The 26,130-nt window shown below is 41.1% G+C and overlaps 1 protein-coding gene and 1 long non-coding RNA gene across 4 annotated transcripts in view; one reads left to right on the top strand and one right to left on the bottom strand.

Moving 5' to 3' along the window:
- Window positions 1–10,216, bottom strand: part of gprc5c (G protein-coupled receptor, class C, group 5, member C) — a 61,925-nt gene extending 51,709 nt beyond the window's left edge. For all 3 annotated transcript variants that reach the window (XR_010966955.1, XM_068003997.1, XM_068003998.1), the window contains exons 1-3: window positions 9,838–10,216; window positions 4,865–5,920; window positions 2,224–2,327 (exon numbers count right to left, since the gene is read on the bottom strand). Coding sequence is in view for 2 of the 3 variants with exons in the window: in XM_068003997.1 (XP_067860098.1) it covers window positions 2,224–2,327; window positions 4,865–5,876 (1,116 nt within the window). In the remaining variant the exon portion in view is untranslated. The remainder of the gene's footprint in view (window positions 1–2,223; window positions 2,328–4,864; window positions 5,921–9,837) is intronic.
- LOC137341085 (uncharacterized) overlaps window positions 10,032–26,130 on the top strand; it is a 62,490-nt gene continuing 46,391 nt past the window's right edge. Inside the window, exons 1-2 of the long non-coding RNA XR_010966956.1 lie at window positions 10,032–10,407; window positions 24,787–24,862. This is a non-coding gene — a long non-coding RNA (uncharacterized lncRNA). The remainder of the gene's footprint in view (window positions 10,408–24,786; window positions 24,863–26,130) is intronic.

The following is a 26,130-nucleotide window of genomic DNA, read 5'->3' as shown; positions in this document are numbered from 1 at the left end:
TTTGCAAGTTTTTTGCTTTTGTTGGCCTTTTTGCCACAACAAAAATCACACTTCAATCAAAAATTAATTAAACATAATACTAAAATCCATCTTTACTTAAAAAAGCACAATGAGCTGCTTCGGCGGCTCAGAGTGGTCTCCAGACCGGGTTCAATCCGTGGTCAGTGCCGAGTTATCTGGGGGCAGATTGTCCTTTGTGTCACCTGAACATAATGTGGAGATGCCGGTGATGGACTGGGGTTGACAATTGTAAACAATTTTACAACACCAAGTTATAGTCCAGCAATTTTATTTTAAATTCACAAGCTTTCGGAGGCTTCCTCCTTCCTCAGGTAAACCTGAACATAAAGCATCGTCTAAGCGGGTAGGGAGGATCGCACACCCTCCTAACGGACCCCCTCAATTTAAATTAATGGAAGGGAAATCGGATGGGTGTTTAATTCTCCCCACCCGATTTTCCCTCCTGTACTCAATCCAGGTGATAATTCGCGGCCTGGAGTTACAGATGAAAATCCATCTCCTGAGCTCAGCCAAAGCAATGACAGAGGTGTTATAATCGCTGCAGCATCCCTGCACTGTGGAAGGCAAAATCAGCCAGAGCTCCTGCTCCACGTTGCAGTGACCCCGACTGAGAGCACTTGTGCGCCGATATGAGGGTCAAGCTCACCTCTGATGTCCTACACATTTGGATAGCCTGAAAGCACTTACTGTCAAAATCTTACACTTGAATAATGGCCACTTTAGTGAGGTGCTGGAGGGTGACTGCCACCCATCAAACAGTATCCCAGTGAGGGAGCTAATGTCTTAAGGCGAGGGCAGTAAATTGAAAAGTAAAACAAACCAACAACAATGTGATCTTAAGTGGAAGTGCAAAAATTTGCACCTAATTAACATGAACATTCTGTAAACTAAAGCAACAGATTTGAAATGATTGTCATTATGTTAAAATTAATATCTCAATATAAAATCAGCCTCATCGGCAAGTGCTGCCTCTTCTAGTTCCAACTGTACGGTGATCATGTAGTGGTAATTTTAACTAGAGAAGGCAGATTAGGAGTTGCTGTTTTTAGCAGCCTGGAAGCAGCCATTCACTAAAGTGCAGTACATTGCAAACTTAACCCTTCACTTATATTTAAACACAGTAACTAATTCTGATGCAGCATGAAGACACGTAGCCTCCCTCAATTGTTTCTCTCCCTCTTTTGAAGACATTAGGGTAGAACATCCGATTGTGAAGTTCACATAAGAACACTTAATGCTCTCATTCTAATTTCCTGTGTGTTTTGTTCCAATGCAGGAATGCAGTCCGAGTGCATTAAACATTCATATGTGAACTTTGCCAAATATAGTTTCTACTCTCTTGATTCTTGCTGGCGTACTATTCCCTGGGTGTCCAATGCCCTCTGATACCAGGCAAGTGCCCATTATTTGAGAGAGTCTGGACAGCAAGGAGATTATTTGACTATGGAGGCTAAGTTCAGCTAAACTTAAACCCTATTCTCACTCAACATTCATAACTGCACAAGTTCCAGCAGGAGTCTTTGGGCAATAATCAGGACCAGGACCCTGGATGATTTTTCCCTTCTTTCTCTAGCCCAGAGACCAATCGTAGCACCCCTAAATTTGCATAGGCTGTGGATCAAACCTCCGACCTCACTGGCACATCCGAGCTATTTGCTGGATAAACTTTTCACGCACACATTTAACTCAGACATTGGATATGATGAGTACAAATGTCTCCTTTTGAATAAACTGTGGCCCGGCAGCAAAAAGTGGCGTTAGCACATGACCCTGTAAATCAGAGCACAGTGTGCCATGATGAGCACAAGCCACAGTGAGATGAATAAGAGAAGTATGGCTTTTTGCAGGTCACAATTTGGATTTTGCTACAACTACGTTTTAATGCAAGTACAAGCAAAATAAGCTCAGGCTCGCCAGCTATAGTCAACAGTCCTTTACACACTGACAATCGGGCTAATAATTAACATGTTAACAATTGTGTTTTAGTGCCTAGGAAATCCAAGGTAGGACAATATGTATACTTCAATAATGAATTCAAAGATGACTTTTTTGTGCAGAAATAGCCTGTGACTCATATTTACCAATTATGTCTCTTTGACCGTTGCTATATTGCAATACTTTATTTGTGCTTCACATCCAGACATATGAAATTAAATCTTGTAGTTATGATCCTCAAAATGCCAATAAATTAGGGTAACTTACGCTGGATTTGTTCATCAATGCCATCTCAGTTGGCTGATATACACTGTTACGAAGCTGTCCATTGTAACCAGGATAACCACTGTAAGGTGACTTGGGCTTGTTGGCTGGGAAAAAAAAGTCATGTTACCCAGAGAAAAACCACTCATCGTCAACTTTATTTTAAAAAGTCATTGGTCTCTCAGCAAGTTCATCCCTCGGGTAATTTAACCGTACAGGCCACAAGTTCCCAAGTTCATTTCCAGATGAATTCAGCCTGGGGGAGGTGCCATGGGGACGCTGCAATTGGACTTAGTGTTCTTGGGTTTGTGAGGGGAAAACTGGCCAGGGTTTCTGCTCCTGATGGTTATCCATTTACCCCTGCAGGAGGTTGAATGAGGATGGGAATCAGGGTCAGCTGTGATGCCCCCTGCAGTTGCATAGCCTGCTGGCATTCACTGTCAAAGCTCAGAAATAATTAACGGCCATTTGGGTTAGCTACCAGAGAGCACCCAACACTTTTTAAATTTGTTCCTGGGATGTGTGACACTGGCAGGGCTGCATTTATTGCCCATCCTTAGTTGCCCTAAGGAGGTGGTGGTGGGCCTTCTTCTTGAACCGCTGCAGTCTATCTTTGCAGCAGTTTGAGTTCCCCTCCAAGTCACACACCATCCCGACTTGGAAATATATCGCCATTCCTTCATCGTCGCTGGGTCAAAATCCTGGAACTCCTTTCCTAACAGCACTGTGGGAGAACCTTCACCACACGGACTGCAGCGGTTCAAGGAGGCTCAACACCACCTTCTCAAGGGCAATTAGGGATGGGCAATAAATGCTGGCCTCACCAGCGACGCCCAAATCCTATGAACGAATATATTAAAAAATACAACTGAGTGGCTTGCTAGGCCACTTTAGAGGGCAGTTAAAAGTCAACCACGTTGGTGTGGGACTGGAGTCACATATAGGCCAGACCGGGTAAGTGCAACAGGTTTCCTTCCCTAAAAGATATTAGTGAGGGTTATACAATGCAGGACAGCATTATGGTCACTTTCTGATACCAGCTTTTTATTTCCAAATTTTTAAAATTCAAATTCTCAAAATGTCACGTTGGGGTTTTAACTTGGGTTCTGTGGATTAGTCCAGAGCTTTGGATGACTAGTCCACCAACATGTGGGATTACCTCCTTATTCTGGATTAACCGTGTTTTTGATATCAATAATGGTAATTTAAGGCGTGGCTGGAGCCTTCTGCTCTTTGGTGCAGGATTCCAGCCCTCAGCTGAGGGGCAGGGAGGTGGTAAGAGGCAGTGATAAAAACACAGATGTGAGACTCTTGCAATTGGCCGCACTTCAAGTTAAACGTCATCTGCTCTCGTTTCCACAGGTTTTATTTGCCCCGCCCCACTGTTAGAATGGGTGATAATAATTTCAGCATTGAATGAATGCCAGCAGTACAAAAACCACCCACCCACATGAAAACTCAAATCCTCGTTTCCTTTTATGAATTATTTGTTTGCTCGCGTTTTCAGGCAAATCGCTTCCTCCATAATCTCGCAGACAGGAGGGTGGGATGGTCTGAGCTCTGTTCTCTTATATGACAATACCCCCACAACAGACCAGCAAGGGGCATGATTTCCAAAGGGTGAATCAGACATCTGGTTTAACTCTTTTTTAAGATGGAACACTTTGCTCTGTCGTGCTGTCCTGTGGAGAACTGATAAACTCATCCAACTGAGGACAAGCAAATTTGAGACACTCCGGGCATGAACTTGTGAACTTCTGGTTGGGAAAGAGCTATTCAATAATTGAGGCAGCAAGCTACTAATTATTGTTTTTTTTTTAAATTACGTTTTTGTAAAATAATTAAATTCTTCTTAGAATCATAACAGCACAGGAGGAGGCCATTTGGCCCATCGAGCCTGAGCCGGCTCTTTGCAAGAGCAATCCAGTTAGTCCCCATAGCCCTGCAAATTTTTTGCTTCAAATATTTATCCAATTCCTTTTTGAAAGCCATGATTGAATCTGCTTCCGCCACCCTTTCAGGCAATGCATTCCAGGTTCTTTAATGCTTTTATTTTAAGAAAGTGTTACTGCCATTTTGGAAGATTTCAGGGATTCTCATTTTTTTGAACTGTGCATTCTGAGAGGTCCATGCAATCTGTTCCCTCTTGGCCTTGGAGAAAGTTCGTGGTGCAACAAAAGCTATATTTGTAAAAACTACAAGGCAAACTTCTGCAACGCAACTTTTCAGTTTTTAATGCTGGTGCTCATTGTATTGTTGCACCCTCTTCACTTACCAACCGGGTAAGTTGTATTTCAACACAATTAACTTGCAGCAACATTGTTAAATAAAATATCCCCCAAATGCCACCTTAATTACAAAAACAAAATACAAGAATATGACTGATACTTATGCTGCTGAAGATGTGGCTTTACCACATCTTCAGCAGCATAAGTATCAGTCATATTCTTGTATTTTGGACTGCCTAACAATCAAACCTGTCACCTGCTAAAGCTGAAAGAAGTTTGGTTAATTCATGCTGGGCTACCTGGTACAGATTTCTAGTAGAAACCGCTCCAACCCAGATGGTCAAGTTATCACTACTAAAGGAAATTTTTATCTGCACATCAGAACTTTGAAGGACCCAGAACAAAATTTATCGAACCTGCATTGGGTTCATCCATTGAGAAGGCCTTGTTTTCTATGTACATGTGTTGAGCTTGCTGCTCCTTTAGGATGGTCTCGTAGCCCACTCCTCTTGTTGGATACACCTCTTCAACATAATTCTGCTCCATGCCAGCTTTTGTCAGGTGGCAGATCTCAGGGATGATGTACATAAAGACAAACACCCAGGCATTGGCAACCAACGCAATGGACAGTGTTGCGTCATTCCAGGTTTCATTTCCTACTTTGTCATTCCCATAAACATACATCACAATCCAAACAATCCAAATGGCAATGGAGAAGCAAACTGTGACAAGGATAAAGATGCCATGTTTCTTCCAGTGTTTAAAATTACCCCACTGAGTGGACACAGCAAGACCAAATGTAACTATGATGAGAAGCATAATGTAAATTAAAGCCATGGCAAAGTCCATATTAGCAATATTGCAAGGATCTCCAAGTGGTGCAGAACTAGTGCCATTGTACCTTACGATGGTGATTATTAACCATTCGGTATTTATTATCACTTCCACAAGGGTGAGAGAAAGTGCCAGGATAAAAATGTGCCAAGCTTTAGGACCATTGTTTTTCCTTACCAGCAAATTAAGTCTGAAAGCGTGTGCCAACAAGCAGGAAAAGCAGATGCCAAACAGAACCCCAAACAGGAACCTTCTGGATGCACAGGTTGCAAAATCCTTACTGATAATGAAATCAAAAACCAGGCAAAAGAGCCCAAATGTGCCAAAAAGGAAAAAAAGCTGAATTCCGATTGTGTTCTTCTTCTTGTCATCTTGAATAAAGGGTATGCTCGCCAACAAAACCAATGCGAGCACAAAACAACTTAGAATGCCAGCACTGGCTAGAGCTTGTAACACAATCCCCCAGACAGCTGATAAATCACAGAGGTTGAAGTAAAGCGAGTCAAGGCTAGCAGCACAACCCGCTGGAGCAGCGGCTGCAGTCACAGGGAGGAGACTGATCCACAAAGGGGACTGCAGTGCACTCGGCATCATCTTCGATTCAGTTAGTTGACCTGAAAATGGATTTCGTCACGTACCTAGAAAAGGGAAGAGCACGGGTATAGGTTATCAAATTACACTGCAGTCCGTCATCGAAAGATTACCGAATTGGTTCTAAAGCAGCGAGCAGTGAAAATGGACATTACTGTTTAGAGTGACAATGTGAATTTGTCGATTACAAAAATAAAACAGATCATGACAATTTAAATCCTAACAAGGCAATGGGGTAGAATAATTTATTGTACTCTCAGGAATGTTGCGCCATTATTTTTAAAACAGAAATTTGTCACGTTAGGTTTTTTATTTATAAAAGTACTCTTGTACAAGAACTTCCCTGTACAAGAAATTTGTCCTCAACTCAGTACAAGCTTCATGCACATGTAAGTATAATTATATTATCAAAGGAGTAGGGCTGCCAGTCTTTTTTTTCTGTTTATTCCCCCACCACATCTTCCCTCCTTTCCTCAAGGTATTGAGTCATACTGGACTACATTTAGGATGCAGACCTATATGACTATCACAAAGGATATACTTGCCATAGAGGGAGTGCAACAAAGGCTCACCAGACTGATTCCTGGTTGGTGGGATTGTCATATGAGATTGAGTAGGCCTGTATTCTCCAGAGTTTAGAAGAATGAGAGGAGATCTCATCGAAACATACAAAATTCTTATAGGGCTCGACAGGGTAGATGCAGGGAGGATGTTTCCCCTGGCTGGGGAGTCTAGAACCAGGGGTCACAGTCTCAGAATAAGGGATAAGTCATTTAGGACTGAGATGAGGAGAAATTTCTTTACTCAGAGGGTGGTGAATCTTTGGAATTCACTAGCCCAGAGGGCTGTGGCAGCTCAGTCATTGAGTACATTCAAAACAGAGATCGACAGATTTCTAGATATTAAAGGCATCAAGGGATATGGGGATAGTGCAGGAAAATGACGTTGAGGTAGAAGATCAGCCATGATCTCGTTGAATGGCAGAGCAGGCTCAAGGGACCTGCTCCTATTTCTTATGTTCTTATTTCCATGGGCACCAAAGTCATTTGGTGCCTACCTAACCCAAAAGACCAGTGCAGATCCAGTGGATCAAATGTTAATCTGAAACTCTATGGAAATTTGAGTTGAGTGCTCAAATTCTGATTATGCAAAGGAAATATTGATCTCTCAGTCAGTAATTTACAAACATTTTTTTAATGAAAAACACTTTGCGAAAGGACAGGGCATCGAGTGTTGATCAAGGAAACCAACTGGGGGAACTCTTCCGCACCACATTGGACTGCAGGGACTTGAAAATAAAACTTGATCATTAGAACCTTGAATAATGAAAACAAAAAACAAATGTATGTATATTTATAGAGCTGGTCCCAGTCTGTTATTTACTAATGAGGTTTGTCAGATTTCACAGTTACTTAAGAACATTGAATGTTGTTTGTAACTGTGGTTACAGTCTCCTAGTGAGTAAAATAATTCCCCTCCCAAGTGACCACCTCCAGATCTACCTGCAGCTTTAGTGATTGGGGTCACAACTGCCCATACAATGTGGTGCTCCGAAGGCTGAGCTTTGTGTTGCCCATTTCATCTGCTTGGTTCTAAAATCTGGAGGTAGCAGAGTAGAAAACCCGTTGGTTCATAGAATCAAAGGGTAGATCCTGACTTTGTGCGATAGTGGAATACGGGTGAGTCGTCAGCCAGTTTTACATCTCACTGAAGTCAGTGGAAATAAAAATCGGGAGATGAGATGTAAAACGGGCTGCGGACTCGCTATCACCTGTTTTACACTATCGCACAGAGTCAAGATCTACCCCTTAGAATCATACAGCACTGGAGGCCATTCGGCCCATCGTGTCTGTGCCAGTTCTTTGAAAGAGCTATCCAATTAGTTCTAATCCCCTGGCTCTTTCCCTCATAGCCCTGCAATTTTTTTCCTTTTCAAGTATATATCCAATTCCCTCCATTGAAATGAACTTAGATTCACAAACTACCAGTTCATTGTTGGCAGTGTAATTATGGAAAGTGCTAAATCTAAAGCTCTTAAAAAAAAAGTTAGAGCACAGTTCTGATTACTTTATAGTCAGTATCAGTCAGTGAAATAAATGCTGATATCACTCTTTGTCAAATCACTTGATTGGACCACAGCAGCCTAACTACAGTCTGCCCCACCTGCTGTGGTATTTCTTCAGACAACACACAAAATCAGGGTATGATCAGAAATTTTTACACATGCATATATTGTACAGATACATTAAAGCACGTCCAAACGCATAACTCGCTGTTGAATAGTGCTGGTGAACAGCTTGTTCTTCAGCTTCCAGTTAATTACAGAAGCTCAACTCTTAATGTGTTACTATTTGATAACACAGAGCAGACTATACATTGTCCTACACTTTGATCAGCAGCAGAAAAACTGTTATAAATGAAAAAATGCATGAAAGCGTCAAATATCAGCAAAATGTGCTGTACAATGAAAAACAAAAGAAAAATCAGAATTAGTTAAATTTGCTTTTGCCCAGAATGATGGCATATTAGACAAAGTGTAAAGTTAAACTAGTTTACACTTAGTGGGAGCACAACAAATGGACTCAATACTCCAGGACTAGAAAGAGGAAAATAAAATATCCAGGTTCCCACTCGACTACTATCCAGTAACCACCATTATTGAAAGGTGTGCATATGTAAACAGTGAAGTACAGGGTCAGGCTTGGCTATGCTGCCCCAATGGTTGGGTGACCTGATGAGTGTCCAGTTTCACAGGTGAGGAATTACTATTCGGGGGTGGGAGATTTTTCTTTAAAACGTCAGCTTGGCTCAGCAGTAGTACCCTTGTTTCTGCGTTAGAAGGTTGTGTGTTCAAGCTCCACTGCGGGACTCGAGCACCTAATCTTGACTGTCACTTTAGTGTGGTACCGAGGGACTGCTACATTACCAGAGGTGCCGTCTTTCGGATGATATGTTAAACCAAAGCTCCGTCTGCCTGTTCAGGTGAATGTGAAAGCTCTCATTGCATTATTTGAAGAACAGTGACTTCTCCCAGTGACCTGGCCACCACGCATCCCTCAAACAACACCACAAAACAGATTACCTTGGCGCTTATCTCACTGGTGTTTATCAGAACATGCTGTGCACAAATTGGCTGCCACGTTTGCCTACAAAGCAATCACCAGTACACTTCAAAAGTAATTCAATGCACTTTAGTCTGAGGATGTGAAAGACGCTATAGAAATGCAAGTTTCTTTCTTTCAAGTATCTAAGTGTTAGTGGCATTGCAAACAAGGCAGGAAGATGTACTACCCAAGTTATATCTAGCAAACTGTAAAATAAAAAAGGGCAAGAAACAGTCATCAGAGAGAATCTTCGTGCTCGGAGAATGATGCTAACTCATAGCGACCAGTGGACACCATTCCACAGGTGAGGTCCGAGAAAGCTACCACCTCCACCAATGGAACCACCACGAATCAGAAAGGACGGTGGAGAAAATCAGCAGGAAAGGTGGAGAACAGGGCGGGAAAAGTGCAAACTTAAACTCTACGTGATTTAAAGTGCTTTAGAATTCAGTGAGAAATCAGACTGGCCATGCGGTCCTTCAGTCTTCCCCCACTTGTGAGTGCACGCCCTGCCTCTACATAATGCTCGCAGATAGCACCGTATTGTGTTCAGCCACCGACCGAAAAGGTGCATTCAGTCTCGCAACAAATCAAAGTCTTCACTTTCAAAACTCCGGACATGAAAACACAAAACTCATGCTTTACTTTAAACGCATACCATGATACGGTTGAATCTTTGCTGGGGTGTCTCCTCGTGATTTTTTTTTTAAAAAAATGTTTGATACATTTATTTTGCAATCTCTAAATTTTACATCCGAGGTGTGTGTGTGTGTGTGTTTTTGCAGCGCTCCTGTCTTTGAAATTGTTTCCAAAAAGACTCGCCTGGGTCTGGAGCGGGTGCCCGGGGCGCGCGCTCTTACCTCCTCCTCCTCCTCCGCCCCGCTCCGCTCAGCCCCGGAGCTCGCAGCAGCAAACTTCAGCTCGAACTCGGCTTGTCCCACCGCCGCCGCCGCCACCGCCACCAGCAGCAACGCTTCAACGCCGCCTTCCTCCAGCACACAAAAAAAAAAGGGTAAAAGTCTTACGTTTACAACTGGGGGGAGGGCGGGGAAACTTGCACCCAAAAAGTCCTGTTTTCACTGCATTCCACTCGGGTTTCTTTTTTTTTTAGTTTTGACAGATTGCCCTCTTAATATTTGCAAAGGAATGCAGCTTTTTGAAGACTGAGGTGAGGCGCTCACACACAACTGACTGACTGACTGACTACCTACCACACTCCGGGCTCCAACTCTCTGCCTCTCCAGCTGAGCCCGTGCATTGACATCAGCATGACGTGTGTCATGCTACCTAGCTCAATCCCTGGTTTAAAAAAAAACCCCTTTATTACTGAGAGGCTGATAGCTTCTTTCAGACACTTTCCGATGGGATTGTCACTCATTCATCCCTCTGGAGCTGTTACGAGAGGAAAGGCTTTCTTTTAACAGAACATTGTGAGCATGGTATTAGTTTTAAGAGTTGAAATCCACTTGTTTTATGCGATTCTGTGGTAAAATATGCTCAGGAACGTCCTGGGCGCTTGATTTACTTCGTGGAGTAATACCTTGTTTAGAGTTGTTTTTATTTAAAATATAAAAGTTATATGCATTGACAGGTGAGTAACTCTTTATTCTCAGATGTTCTCCACAATTTTTCACCCTCCCGACTCTCCCTGAAGTTGTTGACTCCTTGCTGGGGTATGGGGTTCATGGACTCTGGTTGACCTACCGTACCTTAACCAATTGACCGTTATTGAGAAAGTGTCAACAGGCTATTGGACTGTAGGAAATATTACAGCCCAGCCCAGCCCAGTCCTGTCATGGTCTAACTTCCACAAACGTACTCTCCGCAGGGCCTCGCCCCTCACTATCTCTGTATCCTCCTCTACCCCTACAACCCTCCGAGATCTCTGCGTTCTTGCAATTCTGGCCTCTTGCGCATCCCTGATTTTCATCGCACCACCATCAGCGGCTGTGCCTTCAGCTGCTGAGGCCCAAAGCTCTGGAATTCCCTCCCTAAACCTCTCCACCTCCCCCACCTCCTTTAAGATGCTCCTTAAAACCTACCTCTTTGACCAAGTCTTGGTCACCTGTCCTAACATCTTCTTATGTGGTTCAGTGTCAAATTTTGTTTGATAATGCTCCTGTGAAGCGCCTTGGGACATTTTATTATGTTAAAGGCGCTATATAAATGAAAGTTGTTGTCGTTGGATACAATCCAGAATGGAAACACCAGTCGTTTTCTCCCTCCATATACCAGGGGAGCAAAGGCCGACTGTAGCACTCCAATTGACATTAGCTAATTTAGAACAAATTGTGAGGAAATTCTTTATTGTACTTTATTTTTCAAACGTGACCCCACGAAAGAAGGCAGCAGTCATTTATATTGAATTTAACATGAAGGGGAAGCTCTTCGAATGGTCCCCACGCCCTGGAGTAGTTTTCTATGTTTGAATATTGCCTGATAAGACTTGTTGTTATCTTCTATGTAAATGACAGCTAATATGTTGCAGTTTATAAGGTATGTAATTTTTGTATGATGTGACAAATTCTCTAGCAATATTACACATAAAAACAAACTACTGTTTGGCTCTTGAAAAGGGGGGATTATGGTAATGTAAAGTACCCATCACCATGTTCTTGTGCAGAGGATGGAATGGCATAATTGGTGAAGTGACATCATCACTTCAAAGATCATGTCTGGTATTATAGATTAATTATTTCTTATAATTTATTTTTAATTAAAAACTAAGATAAGTTTGGAACCTGTGAAGGCATAGCTGGTGCAGTGCATTTCACTTCAAATCCAGCCCCGATCGATGGGATGAAATTCTCCTCTCTTTGCTGGGTGTAAGGAATGCGAAATGCATTTGGACAGTTTTAGCTCGGTTCCTAGTGGACAGTGGGCTCACAGCACAGAATTACCTCTGAATTACCTCTAGTTCAGCACTAAGTTCATAACCTTACTCTGCAAAGTCACAAGGATGGCTCCCTTGGCAAACACAAAAATTTGCAGTGGTGAATCGAAGATGCTCTTCTGAGGTTGGACTTAAGGCACATTGTTCTGGCAGCGTAGAGGGAGCTTTATTCCAGATCTAACTACCCTATATCTGACCTGAGACTGTTTAGTGCTGACATTGGGTAAAAATGCAGTTTAATTTCCCCAGCATTGACATCCTCCATCTTGTTGAGTATAAAATGCACATGTCAAAAAAAAAAAGTTGAAAATCCACATTGCAAAAATGTGCACCATGACAGACGAACAAGTTTCATGCTGGAGCCAACATGGTGAGATGAAAGCAGAATTTTGGAGCCGGTTATTTATGAATCTACGCACGGACTCCCCGGTGTGGGCTACACTATCCTTTCAATACAGAGTGAGTCACATTTAGATTCAGTGTTCACACCGGTAGTATTAAGATACCACTCTGGAAATATCCCACCTTTTTATAGTTCATTTTGAAAGTAAAATAAGTTCTCACTGAGAGCTTTTCTTCACTATTACAACAAATATAAAAAATAATGCTCAAAATCATTAATAGCTGAAATAAAAACAGAAAATGCTGGAAACACTCAGCAGGAAAGGCAGCATCCTGTGAAGTGAAGAAGGCAGGGTTAAAATTGAAACTGAAGCATTACTGAGACATTAACAATACCTTCCTCTCTCTCTTTTTATTTCATTCATAGCTGACTATTATTTGTTGAATCTGTGCTCATTAACTCATTATTTCAATGCTTTCAGCATTTGTTTTCAACTCTTTAAATGGCCGATCAGATATTCCTGTTTAAACTCATTGTGCAGGTCATAATAAATGCAGGTATTTGTGAGAAATGAAAACACCAGCCATGAGATTATGAATAACGATAAGAAACTAATTTGGCTTGTCATGCATTCTAGTACAGGTAAGAAGTTTTTTTTCAGGCATCGTTGGTTCACTAAAACTCTAAGAACAAATTCCAAGAGGCCTATAAAAGTATGAGGTGACTGGGACTGAGAGGAAGAGTCATCATTCAAGATTAGAAAAAAAAATCTTATACACCAGAATAAAAAAAACAAAAATTTAAAAATTCCAAAAAATCACCAGAAATAGACAGGAAAAGGAAAATGAAATTAATCCTAATTCTTTATAACTGATTTTTAAATAGAATGTGATGCTGCCTCATTAAATACATTCCCCAAATGTCCAAATTACATAATTTGCAGCAGCAGCAATTTTCTTTGTTTTCAAAACTCGTTCCCTTAAAGCCAATTAGCCCCAAACATGCAGAGCAGAGAAGAATGCAAGATTGTGACCTTTACCTATTATAAAAACAAATGGAATTTTAAATATGTAGTTTGAACGACTCATATAGAATATAAAAAAAGTCTTAAAATGAGAATCAAGTCCTTGGAAAAAAGACAAACAGTTTTACATATAGTTACATCTCCAAAATAGTTATTATTATAGCAAATACATTTTTGATATGCTATTTAATGTTGTATTTTAGCCAGTCAATCAGGGTGATCAGACGAACAACCTCAAGAGTTGGAAGCAATATCAAGGGAATTCAGATGAAATGGGGGAGTAAGAGAGACAAAGTCAAAGCCATTTTTCTTTTAGGACAGATCATGCACACCTCTTCCACCTCCCCCCCCCCCCCCCTCACACCACCCCTGTGTTTGCACCTGTAACCATTGATTGTCATGTGTTGAAGTTGTCACACAATCACATTTTTACATTACAGCATTGCAGTGGCAATTGCAGACAAAGGGGGCTTTCATTTACAAGAACATAGCCTCTCAAATCCCTCTTTCACTGTAGAATTATTCAGCCAATGCTTCTGCGTTCAAAGCACAAGCGAGGGGCGTCTCTAAGCTACACCTTCAGAAGTGAGAGCAGCCTCTGTAACCCTGTTTGTTTTATTTTTGAGGAAAATCGCTGATATATGGCTGCTTGTCCATGTAAGAAAATGGGTTGATGTTATTCAAGATGTTAATATCTTTCGGATGAGTTGTAGGCCCTGTCTGCCCTCTCAGGTGGATGTATTTCAAAGAAGAGCAGGGTGTTCTCCCCAGTGTCCTGGCCAATATTTATCCCTCAACCAACATCACTTAAAAAGATTATCTGGTCATTATCACATTGCTGATTGCGGGGCCTTGTTTGCAAATTGGCTGCCGCGTTTCCCTACATTACAACAGTGACTACACTTCAAAAGTACGTAATTGGCTGTAAAGCGCTTTGGGACGTCCTGAGGTTGTGAAAGGCGCTGTATAAATGCAAGTCGTTTTTTTTTTCCTATATCACAGCAACAAACAAAACTGTCTGACAGATGCATTATCCACACGCCCGAGGAGAACTGGGCAGCATTTCTGCGCCAAAAGTAAACGCAGTGAGGGTACAGTTTTAGCTGTTCAGAAAACAGAACTGCTCTCTGCTCACATGTATTGCTGCCAAAAAAAGCGGCTGAAAATAGAATAAAACTGACCCACCAATTCCAATGTATAAATTATAAAAAGTAGTGGGTGTATGGAAGTGTTAGCAAAACTGTAATCTCATATTGGAGTTTACTTCTCTTTCAATTTATGAAATCATCTGAATCTCTCTGTGAGATCACTACCTAATTATCTGTTATTGTCTGTATATTCTTTAAATTGTGTGTGCTGGAACAGTCCCAGGGCTTCATGCTGGGACCAATTCAAATGTACCATAGTGCAAGCAGTCACAAATTCATGGCTGCATTACTTGGTTCTGCTTATAATATAGTGCACAGAAGGAGGTCATTCGACCCATCGTGCCTGTGCTGGCTCTTTGGTAGAGCTATCCATTAAGGCCCTCTCCTCTGCTTTTTCCCCATAGCCCTGTAAATGTTTTCCCTTCAAGTATTTATCCAATTGTCTTTTGAAAGTTATTATTGAATCTGCTTCCACCACCCTTTCAGGCAGTACATTCTAGATTATCACAACTCGCTGCCTAAAAAAATGTTTCCTCATGGTGCATCAGATTCTTTTGCCAATTATCTTAAATCTGTGTTTTCTGGTTACCGACGCTTCTGCCACTGGAAACAATTTCTCTTTATTTACTCTAACAAAACTGTTCATGATTTTGAACACCTCTATCAAATCTCCTCTTAACCTTCTCTGCTCTAAGGAGAACAACCCCAGCTTCTCCAGTCTCTCCACATAACTGAAGTCCCTCATCCCTGGTACCATTCTAGTAAATCTCTTCTGCACCCTCTCTAAGGCCTTGACATCCTTCCTATAGTGTGGTGTGCAGAATTGAACACAGTACTCCAGCTGAGGCATAACCTGTGTTTTAGCACATCTCACCCTGTTCAGACTTTCTCATCCATTCCATTCTGTCTGCAATACTGATTGTTTTTGCTGCTGTCTGCACCCTGGCTGCCATTTGGTAATAAATTATGCTAGCTTGGCCTAGCATCTGATACACGCGCACGTGCGTGCACACACACACACACACACACACACATACCCACAGGAAGCATTGCTTCGAGAGGGTAGGGCAATCAGAAGGCTTTTGGTGCAGGCCTTTACCCAATGAGCACCCATCCCCAAAGAGGTCACAACCAGAAGAAGGGTCAGATCCAGCTCTCTTTAACTTCAAAGACTGTTTTATTACAGAAATGTTTGATAACTTTAAGTGCAAATTGTTACAAACAAAATACAAATGTTGACTGAAAAAGTTAACCTAGAGATTCCAAATTTGCAGAAACAGACCTTGAGAAACATAATTAAATTCTAAAAGTTTTATTGCAACGTTAAACTCTGCTTTGAAATTTGAACAACTATTTACAAGAATACACCTTTGATCAACAATAATAAACATTGCGAACCGTTGCAAACCTGAGCTCAAACAATGTAAACATTAGAAATGTTGTACAACTTTTGCAAACTTTGAAAAACTTAAATAAACATTTAACTCTTTGAAACAAGAAATTTGTAATTAGCAGCAAAACACATAAAAAATAACAAGAGGGTCATGACGGTGACAATCAGAATGTTCCAGCCAAACAGCTTCTCCCTTCACGACAAAGGAGGAACAAGGGGAGGTAATAGAGACAGGAATTAAATTCCTCCTACTCCCTCAAGGCACCCCGCTTGGCCCTGGTGCCTAGACGAGCCCTTGGGTCAGCTGCTCCCCTTCACTGGACTGGAAAGATGGGGCAGGCTGATGAGTCGTGAACCTTTGGGCAGTCCATGCTGACGGTCGTGTGCTCCTGGACCGGGACCGCATCCGAGATGGAGATCCAGAGCTGCCTCGTGCGGCCTGTCTTGTACAGGTGGCACCGTGCCTGCTGTTGGAAGGTCGGAGCCTGGGCTGGTGCTGCCGCCTGGAGAGGTGGCAACAGCAGGCACTTGGACCGTAACAGCCACCCTTTCACTGCGGACTTGATCTGCGGCCCCTGTCATCAGCCTGATTGCCGCTGTCAGATCTCCATTCCACGGGATTAACATCCATTACCTTTGATTAGCACAAAATTCACAAAAGAAAAATAAAAGTGTGGAGCTAATGGAGCACTTGATCCCAAGCTGGGAGGAGAAGAGCCATCATTACAACTACCTGACCTTTCGTGTCTTATGTTCTGGCCATTTGCTTTTTCCGTCTTGGTCTTGCAGTCTCTGCTTTCCCAGCAGTTTTTGCTTATTTTGTTTGTCTCCTTGATCCAGGTGAGATGATTTGAGTTTTACTTACTTGTCTATATTCTTACTGTTGGTGATAATATGGGATTTTTTTTATCCTGCAGTGCTTTTCTCCACAATTTTTGGCAGCTTTGGGGATTTCTATTTTTAGAAGATTCTCTAAACATAGAGTTGTTGTTGCTATCTTGAAAAATATAATGTCCTCCTTAGGCAAGAAGACCCCAGCAGAGTGAATTCAGCTATACCATGCTTGTCTATCATGTTTTTGAACTCATGCATAAGAAAGATATAACTTAAATATTACTACAACAGTTCTGTTTAACAATTGATGATACTGGAACCTTTCTGCAGACAAAATATGCCCTTGGTAACTTTTGGTACCTAATACTAGTATTAAGGATGTTACGCTCACACCTACTCATTGACAATGTTGAGTTCTATTTATTGTGAAAGTTTCACAATTCTCTCCCCACTATTTGAATTGCAATGCCATGTGATTCAACTCTCCTGTTGTGTTGAGTGATGGTCACTGAGGAGTATTAGGGAAGATATGTGAGCTGTGCAATCACATCCCGTCGTTGTGTTGCACCAGCGAAGATAAAAGGAGAAAGCTTAAATGCTGAAGATCTGGGGTAAAAATGTCAGTTGCCCTCTGGTATCTCAATCAAGTGGCCACTCTTCTTTTGTGAGCCTGGATAGTATGTGGGGGGAGTGGGGGTGTCCTCACAGCCAAGCCCACTCCTGTCTGCACCTGATGTACATGCATTTCAAGCCGAACCATCAGCGGGGACTTACTCTAATATATAACGACAATGTTAAACAGCATTCTAACGGAAAAGAAGTGGACTGCTTGAAGATACACTTAAATCTGTTCAAAACTTGTGTGAATTCAGTTAGCATCTCTCGCCACCCAATGGCAGTTTCTGGAAATGAAAAATTTCCCGCTTTTAAAGAGCTGTCTGTGGTCTGATTCTGACCACTTAATTAAAAAAAACCCAAAAAAGTACTAACTGGCACAAAGTAAATCACCATAGAATAAGCTTCCCTGGTGGGTAAAATCACAAGCACTGTAACATTAAGCGAAGCAGATCCAAAGGTCACAGGTTGAATTCCCATTTTGTGCTGAGCGTCTCCAACGCCCAAGCCCCACGCCTTGGAATTCCCTCCCTAAGTCCTTCCGCCTCTCTACCTCCCCCTCCTCCTTTAAGACCCTTCTTAAAACCCACCTCCACCCCTGTTTATTTCTGATTATGCATCTGTGGAGTACCGTGGGAGATTTTTCTGTGTTAAAGGCCCTGTATGCAAGTTGCTGTTGTTTTTGTTATTGTGGGAAAATTATTTGATTTTTTTGAATCATGTTATTCTGTAAAATGAGCATTGGGACATATAGAAGTGATACAAAATAATTGGAATGCATTTTTGACTAAACAACCAGCCTTAGAACCTCTTTGTCTAAATGAAAAATCATTATCATCAACAGTAAAGAAATAGTACATAAGAAACATCTGTGCTTTGAAATACGGGCTCTTTGAATATTAATGTATGAACACAGTGCCTTTATATGAAATATCTTATTTTGCTGCATTAATGCAAGCACTAACCAATTAAACAAGAAAGACTTGCATTTATATAATGCCTTTCACAGCCTCTAGATGGCCCAAAGCGGTTTACAACCAATTAAGTATTTTTTGAAGTGCAGTCACTGTTGTAATGTAAATAGATAGTTAACGCCACAATTAAAATACTAAGACCATCTGTGGTTTAAGAAACATTGGGCCAGAAATTGCTGGAAAAATAATGACGCACTAACGGCGTTGGCCATTATTAGTTCGTAAAAAGACCAGCAATTTGTGACGAAGAAGAGATAGGCCATGAGTTCCAACTCTTCACAAATTGCTGGACCATTTGCGCCATTCTGCCGTTAGTCTCGCCAAAACCAAAAGAATTACCATCTCACCATGAGGCTCCCCGTTGAAGTTCATTGTGTGTCATGAAATTGCTGGATTTACGACATTAATGCGAATTAATCTTGCCGCAGCCATTTAAGGCTGGTAATTCATGTCGTAACGACCTTGTTAATGGCATGATTTATGGTCCTGACATGACATGGAGCCTTGGAGGCCCAGAAAGGGAACAATAAAGCTGTGAAGTCTCACTCCACAGAATTGTTCCTCGAGGTTTTTAAAAACTTTTTATCTGTCTTGGCAATATTTTTGTGCCAGTCTTGCCATCCTCACTCCTGTTAGTGTCGGAAGGCAATAATTTTCAGGATGCAAAGCTGTTTCTATACCAGAAATGCTAATTAGATAGATTTCTTTCAGAGAATAGCATTTTGGGATACAGTATATAAATTTGAGACATGACTTGGTAAGTATAGCATGCCAGGGAGGAAAAAGGTGACTTTGGACCTATGGATTTTGCTCGTGTTATTTCTGTGTCTGTTGTAGACTAATTGATAGAGAGATCGATTGCCATGATTGGTCAACAACGCCATTATCATTGTATCATGCGACTGCGAGAATGGTAGAAGGCGAACTAGATGGACTCTGATCTTTTATCGTCTAGCAATTCCAATGTTCATATTAAAGCAGTGCAATGGCGTACCCACTGGATGTTCCACTATTTTTGATCATGGTGGATGGGGCCACTGGTTTTATACTTCGTGGGTCAAGAATGTTTGTACATTACGCACACTTACCCTGCTCATTAACTTCTCAAGGACCAAACACAACTGGGTTACAATGTCCTCTTCTTCTGCTTGTTCTTTTTAATGTTTTTTTCTTACTTTTCCTTTCTGCCTCTTTTCTTTCTCTCTCTCTCTCTCAATCCAATCTCTTTCTTCCCCTCTCTTTATTTCTCTTTCCGTCTCTAATCTGACTCAAATTCACCCTGTTTTCTTCTCCGTCATTCACTCTGTTTTTTTATCATTTTGTTTCATTGGTTAAGGATATAGATCATTGGACATGACGTTCATGAGGTCCCAGATGCAACATTGATATCACTGTGCCATTATCGTTTTGACATTCCAGCAATTTGCAGCGCAAATATAATGCGGTGAGGTAAAAAAATCCAATTAACGTCGTTAGCTGTGAGCTGCGCCAATGCAGCAATTTCTGGCCCAATATCATCAGTTGCAGGGATGCCTGAGCGGGTAAATGCATTGTTTGATGTGGTAAAGATCAGGCAAGGGCCTAGGCTCAATCCTGTGTACATCTCAGGATGTGGATGACACCAGCGAGGCCACATTTATTGCCCATCCCTATTTCTCCTGAGAAGGTGGAGGTAAAATTTCTTGAGGAATAATTTGTTTAGAAAGAAAGAACAAACTTCCAATTATAGAGCACCTTTCACAACCTCCATTAATTGTCGTGACAGAGGGGCACAAACGAGGCTTTAGCGTCAGCAGTAACACTCCTGATCAGTGAGGCACAATGAAAACGTTTCTGCCGGTTTGGTTAGGTTAAAATCGGGCTGTTAATGTGTTATATTAATCAATTCCATGTTTTGTATCTGAGACTTAATGTAATGTATTGATCCATTCCATTTTTGAATCTTACAATAGCAATTCCAATTAGAGACTCCAATGATAGGCTGGATACACGACAAAAGAGAATGCCTGACAAAGTAAGATGTCAGGGGTCAGAGTGGAGAAGACCTGTAGAAACCAGTTAGTACAGGCTTAGTTGTGAGTTATTCTGTGATGAACTGAGTCTTTATTCAATACACAACCTAAACTTGCAACTACCGTGAAGTTGTAAGTCAGCTAGTCACTTCTTCAAGGGAGCAACCTCCATGTCTAGTGAACTGTGATTGGATCACTGTGTTGTCTCCAACTTAAGTTATTATAAAACTAGCTGGTTAATCCCACAGTCAGGAGAAAAAAATCTTCATCCACTTTGACTACCGGAGATAATAAAATATCTTTACCTTACAGCCCAATCCTCAAACACATAGTAAGGTGGCAGTGTCTTCAATTTTCTTTCACATTTGTTAATAATGCGATGATATAAATCATGTTGAAATGCATACTTACAATCTCATTTTAATAAAAATGATGGATGGATATTTTAACTCTCTTCTCTCCCCAAGCAAGAAAGTAGTTCGACAAATACTTTTTCTTTAATGGACTATGCCCCTTTTAATTTTTTTTTTAACAATTGTAACTATCCTGATTGTCCAGCAGGTGATCCCACTGCATACTTTTACCAATTATAGTATCAAAGAGGCATTGTGACTGCATTATTCTAAAGATTTTTGACTAACATAAAATCATAATTAAATTGTTGGTTAAATGATTACAGTTGTATTCCTTGAGCTTTATACATTGCCAAACATTTTCCTTAAATCCCTGACCTACGGAAACAAACAAAGTCTGAAACAAAATTAATTTTCTGATTCTGACAAAATATTATAGTCTGAAAATTATATTTGTGATATTAAAACCCTTAAACCTTAAAATAAATGAGTTAAAATAATGGACAGAACAATTTGACACAAACATGTTACAGCATTTGTATGATAGAAAGAACTTGCATTTATATAGCACCTTTCACGACCTCAGGACATCCCAAAGCGCTTTACAGCCAATGAAGTGCTTCTGAAGTGTAGTCACTGTTGTAATGTAGGAAAACGCGGCCGCCAAATTGCGCACAGCAAGGTCCCACAAACAGCAATGAGATAATGACCAAATAATTTGTTTTAGTGATGTTGATTGAGGGATAAATATTGGCCAGGACACAGGGGTGAACTCCCCTGCTCTTCTTCGAATATGCAATGGGATCTTTTACGTCCACCTGAGAGGGCAGACGGGGCCTCAGTTTAACATCTCATCTGAAAGACGGCACCTCCTTCGGTACTGTACTGAAGAGTCAGCCTAGATTTAGCACTCATGTCTCTGGAGTGGGGCTTGAACCCACAACCTTCTGACTCACTTGCAATATCCCTAAAGTGATATTTCCAAGTGAAGAAAGAGTGTACAATATCAGAAAACTCATCTCACGTAACTGAAACCATACTTGTATATAACCATTGAATTTAAATTACTGTGAAATGAGGAGCTGTAATTGTGACATTAATAATTGACAATGCCAACCTCACTTGGCAGGGAAGTAGATGAAGCAAATGGGTTTAACAGAGATCCAGTTTATGGCCAGAAATTTCCCCATGTGGCAAATTTATCCCACAGACAAAGGGATAATGGGTACACAACTGTCCAGTAGATAAATGTAATGCATGGCGGAATGTCTAGCCATAGATAAGTTTCAGAAGAAAGAAGGGATTCAAGGATTTAGTGAGAAGGCGGGCACGAGAGGCTGACCTAATTGCTATTTGTTGTTCCAAAGAATTGTCTTGTTTATCCAAGATCTCAAATTCTTTTAATTTCTGCGGAGAAGCGTTTCTCTTACATTCTTTGTTCAGCATTCTTCAATCACTGTAATATTTCAGAACAAAATGAAAACAAACCCTGCAGGGGCGAATCTGTGTATTTTATCTTTGAAAATAATGTAACCAAGTGCTCAGTTACAATGTTTGTCAGTTTGGGGCTGTTCCATTCATTCTGGTAATTCAAAGGGAAGAGCTTATCATTAAATCCTTTGTGCACAAGTAGCCTGATGCATTTTGCTTGCAGGCAACGGAAAGCTGAGCCAGCTTGAATGAAAAGCAAAGCTTTGAATGGAGTGTGAGCACAATACAGTTGCCGTATTTCACATTCTGTTCTGGTGGAGACCCTTTATTTTGTGCGGGAGTGTCCTTCGTTTCACTCTCTGGAGTGCAGTAAACAAAAAGAGAACATTCTGGAAGTACACGGCAGGTCCATCAGTACCTATAAAGTGAGAAGCTAGATTAACCTTTTGGGCATTAAACTTTCATCAGAACTTACAATGATGTTTTGATGGAGGCCCTAAACCCAAAGCATTAATCGAGCTTCTCTTTTTATAGATGCTGTCAAGCCTGATATGTATTTCCAGCACTTTGATTTTATTTCCAGAGTACATTATTTATATGTTCTTATTATTAACCCAAACAGGGTATTAAATTAATATTACTATTTTTTTCAAACTATTATTATTGTTATTTTAGAATCAGCTATAGGAAAATTTTGCAGTGTTCTGAAGGATTTTCTGAATTATTTTGAATCATTCTGGAGAATTCAGTCAGACAATAAACTGCTTTGAGCCATCAGAAAAAAAATATTTCTCACATCGTGACTGTGGTAACAAGGTCTTCCCATCAGCATCTTCTTGCCCCAGCCCTGCATCAGCTTACTGGCTCTTCCTTCCCCTAAGGATCGCTTCAATCTTATTGGTTTGATTTTGTTTTTTCATAGAATCATAGAATCATAGAAGTTTACAACATGGAAACAGGCCCTTCGGCCCAACATGTCCAGTTTATACCACTAAGCTAGTCCCAATTGCCTGCACTTGGCCCATATCCCTCTATACCCATCTTACCCATGTAACTGTCCAAATGCTTTTTAAAAGACAAAATTGTACCCGCCTCCAGTACTGCCTCTGGCAGCTCGTTCCAGACACTCACCACCCTTTGAGTGAAAAAATTGCCCCTCTGGACCCTTTTGTATCTCTCCCTTCTCACCTTAAATCTATGTCCCTTCGTTATAGACTTCCCTACCTTTGGGAAAAGATTTTGACTATCTACCTTATCTATGCCCCTCATTATTTTATAGACTTCTATAAGATCACCCCTTAACCTCCTACTCTCCAGGGAAAAAAGTCCCAGTCTATCTAACCTCTCCCTATAAGTCAAACCATCAAGTCCCGGTAGCATCCTAGTAAATCTTTTCTGCACTCTTTCTAGTTTAATAATATCCTTTCTATAATAGGGTGACCAGAACTGTACACAGTATTCCAAGTGTGGCCTTACTAATGTCTTGTACAACTTCAACAAGACATCCCAACTCCTGTATTCAATGTTCTGACCAATGAAACCAAGCATGCCGAATGCCTTCTTCACCACCCTATCCACCCGTGACTCCACTTTCAAGGAGCTATGAACCTGTACTCCTAGATCTCTTTGTTCTATAACTCTCCCCAACGCCCTACCATTAAAGGAGTAGGTCCTGGCCCGATTTGATCTACCAAAATGCATCACCTCACATTTATCTAAATTAAACTCCATCTGCCATTCATCGGCTCACTGGCCCAATTTATCAAGATCCCGTTGCAATCCTAGATAACCTTCTTCACTGTCCACAATGCCACCAATCTTGGTGTCATCTGCAAACTTACTAACCATGCCTCCTAAATTCTCATCCAAATCATTAATATAAATAACAAATAACAGCGGACCCAGCACCGATCCCTGAGGCACACCGCTGGTCACAGGTCTCCAGTTTGAAAAACAACCCTCTACAACCACCCTCTGTCTTCTGTCGTCAAACCAATTTTGTATCCAATTGGCTACCTCACCTTGGATCCCGTGAGATTTAACCTTATGTAACAACCTACCATGCGGTTCCTCAAAAAAATGTTCTCGCCCTTTTCCTCCCTTTCTGAAGATGTTGATTCGTTGCCAGGTATCAGACAGCCCTCAGTACCACACCAAAGTGGCCATTAGTCATATGAGCCTCGACACTGAGTGTTGGCCAGCTGTTCAACCAGGGAGACATTACAGCCCAGTCCAGTCCTGTCCTCACTTGGCATGCACACTTGTGCACTTCAATCAGTGATTGTTTTAGCAGACTGTTCAATGACTCCAGAGACTTGACCACATAGGCTGACACATTTCAGTGCAGTACTGAGGGGGTGTTGCACTGTCAGAGGTGCTGTTCTTCGGATGAAATGTTAAACCAAGGCCCCATCTGCCCTCTCGGGTGGATGTAAAAGATCCCATGGTCACTATTTCGAAGAAGAGCAGGGGAGTTCTCCTCGCATCCTGGCCAATATTTATCCCTCAACCAACATCACAGAAACAGATTATCTGGTCACCATCACGTTGTTGTTTGTGGGACCTTGCTGTGCGCAAATTGGCTGCCACATTTCCTACATTACAACAGTGACTACACTTCCAAAAGTACTTAATTGGCTGTAATGCGCTTTGGGACATCCTGAGGTCATGAAAGGCACTATATAAATATAAGTCTTTCTTTCTTTAACACTGTGGAGCAAGAATAACAAATTTCTTTCTTTTATAATGTTCTCCGTGTTGTTAATATTTTGAATATGTATTGCCCACAGGACAAACCTCACCTCAGTCCAGGAATGACAAGATGATTAATGAAGGCAGAAAAAAAACATGAGGTCTGAGGAAAAGGTCAGCAATATAAAATTATTAATCTGGACTGGAATTCTACAGAGAAGGATCTTGTTCTTAGTGAGTGTGAAAAGCAGTGTTCAATGTGTTCTAACAATAATAATTAACATCTTTGTGCTTTTTAGCAATCCGTGCAGCATAGAAAATTAAATTATAGCAAGAGCATAATACAGTACTATCTGAAACTAAGGATTTGTGTGCAACATATAGAGATGAACGATGAGAAAATAAATTTGCTGGAACAGTAATCAGTTATTAGTAGGAAATCATTTCTCATTATTGTCCTGACATATCTCCGGTATTGCTGTTTAATCAGATACTGAAGGCAGCAATTTCTTTGTGTGGTGACTAATGATTATTTACTGCTGCAGAGATTACAGGTGAACTATAGAATAAATAATGTCAGATCCTATTGGGGAAACAGAAAGTGAACCGGAATATACACATTTTCTTGACTAATTGGAAGTTCAGATTCTAAACATCAGTCCTGTTAGCGTAGTGGATACCTGACGTAAATATAATTGTGATCCACATTAGGCTGCCCAATGTACAATTGTACCATTACCTCTCCACTCTCATTATATAGAGTATACCCCAGACTCACAAGGCATAAGAACAAGAATTGCATGGACTTTGAACCCTGCTGGCAAACTGAACAATGTGGGAGGGCAGAAAGATCAGCCAGCACATCAAAGTCAATCTAACAAAAGCACTTGTGGTCAATTGTAACTGTTCCCGCTGGGTGGGAAACGGGTGACAGTGGATCAGCTGCCTGTTTCACACCCCAACCAAATTTCCTTGCCATCGACTGTCACTCATACAGCGGCAGTCGCCTATTGCTCATTGCTGATGAAAGGCGTTTCAGAGCTTTGAGTTCACAGTGTACAAAAAAATTAAAACTCAGGCTTAGCATCACTTCATCACTACTCCCTGATTCAACTTGCCCTCTCTTTTACTTTTGATTTAAAGAAAAAAGTGCCTTTCACATTCTTGGGACATCCCAAAGTACTTTACAGTCAATTTGAAGTGGCTTTTGAAGTGTATTCAGTGTTTAATTTTTGGCAAATGCAGGCAATTTGCACACAGCAAGATCCCACAAACAGCGATGAAATGAATGACCAGTTAATCTGTTTTTTATTGTGGGATAAACATTGACCAGGACACCAGGATAACTCCCTTGTTCTTCATTGAATAGTGCTATGGAATCTTTTGCAGCCACCTATTTTGCAGATAGGATCTCAGTTTAACATCTCAGGCAAAAATGGCAC

The sequence above is a fragment of the Heptranchias perlo genome, chromosome 23 (genome assembly GCF_035084215.1).
Source record: "Heptranchias perlo isolate sHepPer1 chromosome 23, sHepPer1.hap1, whole genome shotgun sequence".
NCBI classification, from domain to species: Eukaryota; Metazoa; Chordata; class Chondrichthyes; order Hexanchiformes; family Hexanchidae; genus Heptranchias; species Heptranchias perlo.
Note: the sequence above shows the minus strand (reverse complement) of the source record. Positions and strands in the feature narration are given on the sequence as shown.